Below are 11,051 nucleotides of genomic sequence, written 5' to 3'. Positions count from 1 at the left end.
ATGATAGAGTTGCAAAAACAAATGCAAGATTTGCTACATGTTCAAATGCAGCAACAAAGAGATTTAATGGTGCGTCAAGAAAAAAGAGACAGTCAACAAAAAAATTGTGTAAAACTACCAAAGTTGGATTTGTGCCCATTTAACGGTGATAAATTAAAGTGGACACAATTTTGGGATGCGTTTGAATGCACAGTTCATGACAACAAAAATTTGTCGAAAATTGAAAAATTCAATTATCTTCAAACAAAGATTGTTGGTGAAGCTAAACGAGCAATTGCCGGATTGGCATTGTCAAACGAGAACTACACTGTGGCAATTGATATATTGAAGCAGAGGTTTGGAAATCCACAGGAGGCTGTGGATTTGCATTACAAAAAGCTGATGAATATGCCAGCACCAAATGGGAAAGTGGATAGTTTACGCGCATACCTAGATACAGTAGAGAAACATTTACGTAGTTTGGAGGTATTGCATGAAGATATTGAACAACATGTGTTCGTTTCAATGATTCGTTCCAAGCTGTCTGGGGATGTGTTAAGACAAATTGAGTTTAAAAAAGGATCAAAGGTAAAATGGACGGTGCATGGGCTAATAGACGCTTTGCGTGAATACATATTAGCCTGTGAACACGCCGACGACAAAGATAAATTGGAGAAAGCTTCAGATAATACTAGGGTGGGAGCACATAAGTTCCAGAAGCCCCAAGAGAGGCCACAGTATTCAACATACCAGTCCCACAGAAGTGAACGACCTTTCCATAAGCCATTAACCTCTGCTGAAACATTATATGCTAATGTGAAAGGTAAATCAGCAGGGAATTTCCAGATTAAATGCAGGTATTGCAATGACCGTCACTGGAGTGATGAATGTTTGAGGTACAAAGGGATTGAAGATCGGAAGAAAAAACTGCATGGGTCATGCTTTAAATGTCTTAAAGAAGGACATACAGCCAGGGAATGTAAGACGAAAAAATTGTGTGTTCATTGTGGTGAAATGGATCATCACCACAGAAGTTTGTGCCCAAAGAAATTCGGAGGGAAAACCACAAATGTGCATCTTTCAGAGGAGATAAGGGAAGACCCATCTCACAATAGTGCTACAAAGGGTCATGTGTTAATATCGTCCGATGAAATGGTGCTCATGCAAACCGCCAAGGCGAGTGTAGGCAATAGAGACACATCAGTTCATGAAACAACTCGATTGTTGTTTGATTCGGGATCACAAAGGACGTATATCACGGAACGACTAGCTAACAAACTAGGTTTAAAACCTACAGCCGAACAGGAACTGAAGCTTGTTACGTTCGGAAGTGAACATACAAAGGTAATAAAGACAAAATCAGTGAACATTGACATTACCTTAATGGACGGATCCTGTATGAAGTTGACAGCAAATGTAGTGCCTACAATAAGTGGAACAATTCAGAGGAACCCATTGACGAAGGTGCTTTCAAAACAAATGGAACATTTGATTAATAGTGTAGACCTATCAGATACTATTCCAAGAGCTCAGGAAACCACAACAATTGATGTCTTGATTGGGAATGACTATTACTTAGATATTGTGTTACCCCAACGAATAGAGATTGAACCCGGACTGTATTTGTTATCTTCAAAACTTGGATGGATTTTAACAGGCCGTTTGAGTGAAGTTGAAAGTGGAACTGATACACTGAGCATGTTTGTGTTGACGCATGGTACAGACATCACAAAACAAATTACATTTTCAAGCTTAGATGCTTCAATTCCTACTAAGCCAGATTTGGAAGATTTCTGGAACATCGAGTCGATTGGCATAATTGACAATGTGGACAAGTCCGATGATGACATCGCCATGCGAAAATTCCAGGACACCGTTAGATTTGACGATGGTCGCTATCAAGTTACATGGCCATGGCGTGAAGAAGATTTCGAACTGCCATCTAACCGACAACTTGCTCTTGGTCGTCTGAGGTCCACAGTGGCGAGAATGTGTAAAAGACCAGAGCTTTTCAAAAAGTACAACACAGTGATTGAGGATCAGTTGGAAAAGGGTGTTATTGAAAAGGTGAACTTTGGAGACCAGGATGGCGTGGTTCACTATATTCCCCACCACGCGGTTATTACACCACAAAAAACGACCACCAAATTACGAGTAGTGTACGACGCGTCCTCGAAGACACGAAAGGAGAACCACAGTCTTAATGAATGTTTGTATCGTGGTCCAGTGATTTTGCAACAGTTGTGCGGGATGCTTATACGATTCCGTATGCACAGGATAGCAATTACTGCTGATATAGAGAAGGCCTTCCTTCAAATAGGATTACAATTAGACCAACGAGATGTTACCAGATTTCTCTGGTTGAAGAACTGTGAAACACCGACGGTGGACAAGGATAACATTCAAGAGTTTCGTTTTCGTCGAGTCCCGTTTGGTGTTATTTCAAGCCCATTTCTTTTAGGCGCAACGGTGCAAACACATATGGACAAATACAGTACAAGTTTTGCGCAACAAGTGAAAGATAACATCTACGTAGACAATTTGATAACTGGAACTAACACTGATGGTGAAGCAATATGTTTTTTACAAAGAAGTGAAATCAATATTCAAAGAAGCATCAATGAACTTACGAGAGTGGATGACTAATAGTGAAATAGTTAATCAATACATTCCCAGTAATGACAGAGCTGACGGAAAACCAATGACTGTTCTTGGATTATATTGGAATCCAAAGGAAGATACAATTGCACTAAAACCTACGGAAGCCCATGAAGTCGAGACTATAACCAAGCGTGTTATCCTGAAAGTCGTAGCTTCAACATTTGATCCGCTTGGATTATTTTCTCCAGTAACTTTGAATGGAAAGCTGCTGATGCAACAGCTGTGGAAAGAGAAGCTTGATTGGGATGATATCGATGAACATGTCCAAGAGTGGAAAACAATCAAGCTCGATCTTGAAAGGATACCCACCTTCAAATTGAAAAGATGTGTTACCAATGAAGCTGATGACAGTGTGACCTACAGTTTGGTGTGTTTTTGTGACGCCTCTGAAAGGGCGTATTCGTCGGCTATTTATCTTCGCCAAATAACCGACAGGGCCATCAAAGTAGAGCTTATCTTTTCTAAGGCAAGACTTGCTCCTGTGAAAGGAATGACCATTCCAAAATTAGAGATAATGGCAGTTGTCATCGGTGTTAGATGCTTAGAGTATGTTCAGAGTCAGGTCGGTGTGCCGATTGAACAATCGGTGTTATACACCGATTCTCAATGTGTATTAAAGTGGATTTCATCTGAGAAGAAACTTCCGGTGTTTGTTCAAAATAGGGTAAATGAGATCAAGAAGCACACCGGTATAAGATTTGCATATGTAAAGACAACTGAATACCCAGCTGATATCGCTACACGTGGATATACTGTTGAAAAGCTTACTAAAAGTGAATTGTGGTGGAACGGACCATCTTGGTTAATGGACAGGTGTTATAGTGTTCATTGTGACTCAGAATCAACAATGTGCGTATCAGATACATGCGTATGTGTTGAACTGGGAAATGAGCCAAGTGGTGAAAATGAAAATCAGAAGCATGAACTCAAAACGAGCGACGAGTGTGATGCACCGTTTGATATTCGGTATGACACATTCTCTTCCGTGACGAGACTCATACGAGTTACAGCATATGTGAAACGATACTTAGATAATCTGAGATCTCCAGAAAATAAGAAACGTGGTGCTCTCTCAACTTCAGAAATATGTGAAGCAGAGTGGTTATGGTTAAAGTACATTCAGAAGAAACACTATGGAGACGTTTATCTGGCTATCAGCAGCAAGAAACCTAACAACCTACAACGTCAGCTAAACTTGACTCTAGACGACAGGGGTAGTTTGCGTTGCAGGGGAAGACTGCAGTATGCAGAACTCACTGAAGGTTCGCGAAATCCTATACTGTTGCCTAGAAACGACAGGTTCACTCAACTGTTGATTGAACAACATCACAAACAAATCATGCACTGTGGAGTTTCTCAAACATTAAGCTGTGTGCGTTACAAGTACTGGATTCCTCAAGGACGAGCAGTGGTTAAATCAGTACTTCGTCAGTGTAATGTGTGTCGTCGTTCTGAAGGCGGTCCGTACAAAGTTCCGGAGATGCCACCTCTGCCAAAATCACGAGTGACATCAGCACAGCCATTTACAAACACAGGACTGGATTATTTGGGTCCCTTATACATCAAATCGGCTGCTGAAAAGAAGAAAATCTGGGTGTGTCTATTTACCTGCTTAGTAACCCGTGCAATACATTTAGAGGTAGTGCAAGATATGTCCTCTGAAGAGTTTCTCCTTTCATTCAGGAGATTTGTAGCATTGCGTGGTGTTCCGAATGCAATAACGTCCGACAACGCATTACAGTTTAAAACAGCTGGCGCTACAATGGATATGTTGTGGTCACACACACTTAAACACGAGGACGTTACTAGTTATATGTCCGAAAACAGAATAAAGTGGCATTTTATTGTCGAACGTGCACCATGGTTTGGCGGATTCTATGAGAGGCTTGTTGGCTTAGTTAAGAGGCCATTACGCAAGACACTTGGCCGGAAGTTGCTAACTTTGATTCAAATGCAAACAGTTATGAGAGAAGTTGAAGCGGTAGTGAACGCAAGACCGCTCGTGTATGTTGATGACGACATCAACTCAACCATCACTTTGACTCCGGGCCATTTTCTGACATTAAATCCTAGAGTTGGTGTACCAGAAATAGACGATGACACAGATGATCTGCCGTACATACCATGTGAGAGCACAGCCGACAAACTGTTAGCTATGTGGAAGAAGGGTAATTCGTTGTTAAACCTGTTCTGGAAAATGTGGAGAGACGACTATCTGTTGAGTTTGCGAGAACGGACACAAACGCACTTAAAGAGTGGCAGAATTCAGTCTTCAGCTCAACCTTGTGCAGGGGACGTAATTCTTGTTAAGGACGAGCTTCCACGAGGCTGCTGGAAAATGGGAAAAATCAAAAGGCTACGAACAAGTGGTGACGGATATGTACGGTCTGCAGAAGTGCAGCTAGCATCGGGTCGTGTTATCAGACGACCTTTAAACCTGATGTTTCCAATTGAAACATCCAAACAGCATAGTGTGTATATCGGAGAAGCGAGGTCTACACTGGGTCCTTCACCTAGACCGCAGCGCAAGGCTGCAATCGAAGCTCTGCATAAAATTCGAGCGTTAGAATATTAGGTTAAAACGGAATATCAGCGCCTTTGCGAAATATATATATTTCATTAAGTGTATAAAAACAATATCATTTTATTACAATTTGAATAATATAACATTTTATTACATTGTGTGCATCGGTGTTAATTCTAAAAATAAGCTGCCAACGGTGTATGATAATATAGTGTATTTGACACGTGGTTTCTTACCGACACGGATTAACTTCAGTTCGATAAAACTATACACCGTCGGTTAAATTCGTGCACGAGAAATTCGTTTTCAACGTGCATATGCAGTTTCTTATCGTGTATATAAAGTGAAGTAAATGTCAATGTGCCATTCTTTAGTTTGCAATAGCACAAGTTACATTAAAACTACGAAGATGCCAGAACATAAGTGCGGTGTTTGTGATAAAGTGTTCAAACATCAGAGAAGCCTGACCAGACATATAAAGGAGCGACATTCTACCATCGAACATTGGAACTGCACCCAAGATGGATGCTTTTCGAAATTTATACGTCGAAGCTATTTATCAAGACATTTGATTATTAGCCATAGCCTCTCCGGTATTCAGGCTAGAGAGTTGGCCTTATCGGCGCCGCGAGGTAATGCTGCTAGAATTTCTACAAATGAGTATGAGGATATTAGCGAGGATGACTCGGCGTTCGATATACTTGCCGAGTTAGATGAGCTACTTAAGCTGTGCAGCTCTGATGCCAACGACGTACCCGTTACCAACGACGAGCCCGTTACCAGTGACGAACCCGTTTCCAGTGACGAACCCGTTACCAACGACGAACCCGCTACCAACGACGAACCCGTTACCAGCGACGAACCCGTTACCAGTGACGAACCTGTTACTTACGAATCCAGCGGAGAAGCATGTTTATACACCGTGCCGAATGGAGAGACTATTTCATCAGCCGACATCAGTATCGCAGATACCGACGTCGCGGACGATGTAAGTGCGTCACCCGACATCGAAACCGATGAAGAACGTAGCGATTCGGATGACACCTCCGTTATCATCATCAGTGACGAGGAAGACGACGAGGAAGACGACACCGTATGCCGAGACACAGCAACTCGTCGTGTGGCATGCTTAACGACATACACAGCTAGAGTAGTGTACACATACATGGGGATACTGTTATCCATGAACAGTTTGACACTAGTATAGACTCATGGAGTTATGATATGTAACGTTATTTTTACTGTTTTTACACTGTACTTGTATAGTGAGTTATTTTCTTGTGGCGGACATGTTTGTATTTTCCGTACGTTAAGGAAACTCTGAACGTATCAGCCACGTAAAAATGTTTCATTGTCATTCTTACAAAGTTTAAGATTTTTGAATATATGAAATGTTCACTAGAATTAAGGAAATACCATTAATACTCACTTATGCAGTACTGTGTCATTTAACTTTTGTTCCCGGCGGGAATGTCGTGAATAGCACGATTACAGTTTGTTTATTTAAATGTTAACTATACTGTGTTAATATTGTACTGAAAACGTATTAGTATAGCATAGTTAACTTATCCTTATTCTAAATCTAGTAATTTAAATCGTTTAATTTGAACGGTGTATTGCTTGTTACGACGGTGAATGTGACGTTGCCGTCGGTGTTTGTGCACCGACGGCGACGTCACGATTTACCCACGTTTTAACATTTACACGAGACCAAGTCACGTGCTTTTGTACTATATAAGCCGTTGACATGTGTTCAGTAGGGAGCTAATACTTAGATTGTTGACTATGATGGATAGTAAGATAAAGTGCTATTAAAATTTGGATTATATAAACTCATTGCGTTGTGTGTGTAATTCTCACCCAAGTTCGGATAATTTGGATTGATTATAATATTATTATAATCAATCCTGAGGAAAAGTAAACTCCGATGTGGCGGATGATAAGACGTCGCCACAAACAACACAGTAATCAAATTCCGATCTTTTTTAACCTAACTCTATTCATCTAACTATACACAGAGCTCATCTTATTACATATCCATTCATTGGTGTGTTTTATTCTAATATGGATCAATATCAATTACACAATATATTTCGACTGTGTCGTAAGTAATTACAGGATGTGTGTTCATTAAGTTGTTTTATATCATACCGAGATTCACTGACCACGATTGGATATACCATCACAGTAATATACCATTCGAAATATCAAAAGTTATGCTGATTTAAAATTTTTAAATAGTGCATTTTTGTCATTCTAAACAAATATTTGTTCAGGTTACCATCTATGAATTTTTGAAGATGCCGTTAAACTACTTTTGTTTCCTGCAGAAGTATTGTAGGGCTGAGACAGGAACATACCACATCTGATTAAACAGACAAAACTCATATAGCCAAGAGCACATTCACTTTGTTCTCACACCACAAGAAAGCATAAACTGTATTTTTTATAATGGCTTTTCTTCAAAAGAATGGGAAACTAGTGAATAGGTGTATACCATGTGAAAACCCTTTTTGGTCGCGCCAGATCGACTAATTACTTTTTGAAATGATGCAAAATATGCACTCACTGGACATTCCCAATAATAACTGAATAAACAAACAAACACTGAAAGACAGACACTGAACAAACCACGCACTCACTGGACATCCCCAATAATAACTGAATAAACAAACATACACTGAAAGACAGACACTGAACAAACCACGCACTCACTGGACATTCCCAATAATAACTGAATAAACAAACATACACTGAACAGAATAGATACTAAACAAACCACGCACTCACTGGACATTCCCAATAATAACTGAATAAACAAACATACACTGAAAGACAGACACTAAATAAATCAAACGTACAATGCACAAAAAAACAGAGACTGAACAATTCAAACATACACTGAATCAACCAAACATATACTAAACATACAAACAAACAATGAATTAACCATTCAAACACTGAACAAACAAAGCTGGTACTGAACAAACTCTACAGAAACTTATCAAATCATTATAAAACATTTCAAAACACGAGCGCACACCGAATAAACCAAACAAATACTGAACCAACCAAACAGACACTAAACAAAAAACAGACAGTTTATTAACAAAGCAAATACTGCACAAAAAACTGGTACTAAACGAATACTACCGTAACTGAACAAACCATACACACATGGAACATAACAAACAGACACTGAACAAAACAAAAACACACTGCATCAAACAAATAGTCGCTGATCAAACTAAGCATACACTAAGTAAACCCAATAGACAGTTAATGAACCAAACAGTCAATGAATCAACCAAAAAGACAATTAACAAATAATAGACGGTGTTATAACTAATCGGACATTGCACAAACAAACATGTACTGTAGGAACACTACAGTAACAACTGAACAACCCATACATACATTTTACAAAACAAACAGGCAATGAACAAACCTAACAGCACTTAACAAACCAAATAGACGGTTTAGCTCACGTCTGTGCTATTTATAAGAAGTCTGACCCTCAAGATGTTGGGAATTATCGTCCTATTTCCCTATTAAGTGTTGTCAGTAAGGTACTTGAAAGAATTTTGCATAAGTATGTGTTCAATTTATTTACGTCAAAACGACTATCTAACACCATTTCAATCATTGTTCCTAAGGACTCCACTGTCAACCAGCTGGTATCGATTTATCTTTCTCTTTGTCTCGCTCAAGATGAAGGTAAAGAAGTAAGAGCAGTATTTTGTGATATTTCGAAAGCCTTTGATCGAGTATGGAATGACGGTCTAATCCATAAACTTCTTGAAAGTGGTATTACCGGTTCTTTATTGTTATGGCTATGTGATTTTCTCAGCGAACGTAAACAACGTGTTGTTCTTTCTGGTTATATGTCTGATACGGTTACAATATTAGCTGGAGTCCCTCAAGGCTCAATTCTTGGGCCTCTGCTCTTTTTTATCTTCATTAATGACATTGTTTGCGATATACAATCACATATACGACAAATCGCATATAATACAACCTGTATTTAATTGTCGAAGACCCCGTGTTTGCCGCGAAGCAGCTTACTGATGACCTAGACAAAAATCGTATGTAAGATGACAGATGGCTTGTTACATTTAATCGAATGCGAAAACTAAATTGCTACTATTCACTATAAAGTCTAACATGCAAGTGCACCCCTACTCATGAATAATACCCAACTATCCGAAGTTACAACTCATAAACACTTGGGTGTCACTTTTTCTAGCACCTGCTCCTGGCATGATCATATTCAATCCGTCAAACAGAAGGCTTGGCAGCGAATTCACTTCATGCGATCATTCAAATACGTTCTTGATCGTAAATCGCTTGAGGTTCTGTATTTCACATTTATTAGGCCTAGGCCTTTGTTGGAATATGCCGATGTTGTCTGGAATAACCTGACGTTAGCTGATGAGGATGACTTAGAAAAAGTACAGCATGAGGCGGCCAGAGTTATATCGGGTGCAACTCGACTAGTATCTTTAACCAATCTTTATGTTGAAACTGGAATCGAACCACTCAAAGAAAGGCGACGTAAACATACATTTATCCTATCTTACAAGATGTTTCACTCTCTTGCACCAGCATATCTAACTTCACTGGTTCCAACAAGAGTAGGCGATACTACTTCGTATAACTTTCGAACTGCAGATAACCTTCGGAACATTTTATCCAAATCACAGTTGTTGACGAGTTCATTTCTGCCATCAAATATATCCGCATGGAATGCACTGTCCATTATATAGCGTCCAAAGAAATAATCAGATTGGTCAGTTATCCTCCGTTGGTCAATTTTCTCCAACTATTACTCTTTGGATCGGGGGAAGCCTCATATCAAACGAACAGACTTATCTTTGACAGCGCTCAGAACTATATACGTCAATCTAAACGTTTTTGAGTACACATTCTAACAAACCTTATCCCGATCCCGGTATGACCAGTGCCTGTACCACCCCTGTCATTTCACCTTCCTTTTATTCTATCTTTATCCTTTCTTCCTTCTAACTGATTACAGACTAAAACAATTTGTTTTACATACCATAGTTTACACAATACGACTATAATATTATATTCATTCGAAGCACCGCAACTTGCGCACCAGCCCAAGCAGCGTGAATGACCTAAAGAAGCGAGACATAGTATAAGCCTTAAGGCTTTCTTCTCAAGCTTTCTTCTCAATTCTATTTGCACTATTGTTTTGTGCATAATTTACATGTTCTTTTTTTTAAATGCATTACATATTTGGTCTTTGTCAACGTTCATTATGATCAAATTTGTTAAACTAAACTAATTGTAAATATGATATCGAAATAAATATTGTTTAAACCAAATAGACGGTGATCGAAACAATCTTACACTGAACAAACCGAATACACAGTTAACGAACCCAACTAACACTGCAACAAATCTAAAAAACACTGAATAAACAAAACAGACGCTGAACAGACGAGGATAGATACTGACCAAACAAACAGCATGCATACAGTAAACAAACAGAACAGAAGCTCATAAAATATACATCAAAACCAAACAAAAGAACAGGAGCTGAAATAGCCAAACCAACACAAAACACATCAAATATACATTAATTAAACCACACATATACTTAACAATCCATGCATACATTAATCAAAAGTACAGACACCACTGTCATTACAAACTGACATTAAACAAATCAAACATACACTGCAACAAACCAAACGGACAATTAACAATCCAAACAGACAATGAACAAACCAAACGGTTACAAAATACACCACATACAATACAAACAATAAACAAAGCAAACAGAAGCTAACAATCATAAGATAATGACCCAAACATACAGTATATGTTAAAACTGACACCGAACACGTCAAAGAAAACA

The 11,051-nt window shown here is 39.0% G+C and overlaps 3 protein-coding genes across 3 annotated transcripts; all 3 read left to right on the top strand.

The window, feature by feature from the left end:
• Nucleotides 1–2,625, top strand: LOC128206006 (uncharacterized). The gene has a single exon (XM_052908125.1). The coding sequence runs from the start codon at nt 1–3 to the stop codon at nt 2,623–2,625; it is 2,625 nt and encodes an 874-aa protein (XP_052764085.1).
• Nucleotides 2,626–2,680: 55 nt separating this feature from the next.
• Nucleotides 2,681–5,215, top strand: LOC128206005 (uncharacterized). Its single transcript, XM_052908124.1, has one exon. The coding sequence runs from the start codon at nt 2,681–2,683 to the stop codon at nt 5,213–5,215; it is 2,535 nt and encodes an 844-aa protein (XP_052764084.1).
• Nucleotides 5,216–5,573: 358 nt separating this feature from the next.
• On the top strand, nt 5,574–6,371 carry LOC128206004 (zinc finger E-box-binding homeobox 1-like). Its single transcript, XM_052908123.1, has one exon. The coding sequence runs from the start codon at nt 5,574–5,576 to the stop codon at nt 6,369–6,371; it is 798 nt and encodes a 265-aa protein (XP_052764083.1).
• Nucleotides 6,372–11,051: the final 4,680 nt, after the last annotated feature.

The sequence above is a fragment of the Mya arenaria genome, chromosome 10 (assembly GCF_026914265.1).
Source record: "Mya arenaria isolate MELC-2E11 chromosome 10, ASM2691426v1".
NCBI classification, from domain to species: domain Eukaryota; kingdom Metazoa; phylum Mollusca; class Bivalvia; order Myida; family Myidae; genus Mya; species Mya arenaria.
The sequence above is the reverse complement of the archived record's forward strand: the minus strand, read 5'-3'. Positions and strand labels throughout refer to the sequence as shown.

Coding starts and splice junctions, on each gene's coding strand:
- LOC128206006 (XM_052908125.1), top strand. CDS start 1: ATGATAGAGTTGCAAAAACAAATGCAAGATTTGCTACATGTTCAAATG.
- LOC128206005 (XM_052908124.1), top strand. CDS start 2,681: ATGACTGTTCTTGGATTATATTGGAATCCAAAGGAAGATACAATTGCA.
- LOC128206004 (XM_052908123.1), top strand. CDS start 5,574: ATGCCAGAACATAAGTGCGGTGTTTGTGATAAAGTGTTCAAACATCAG.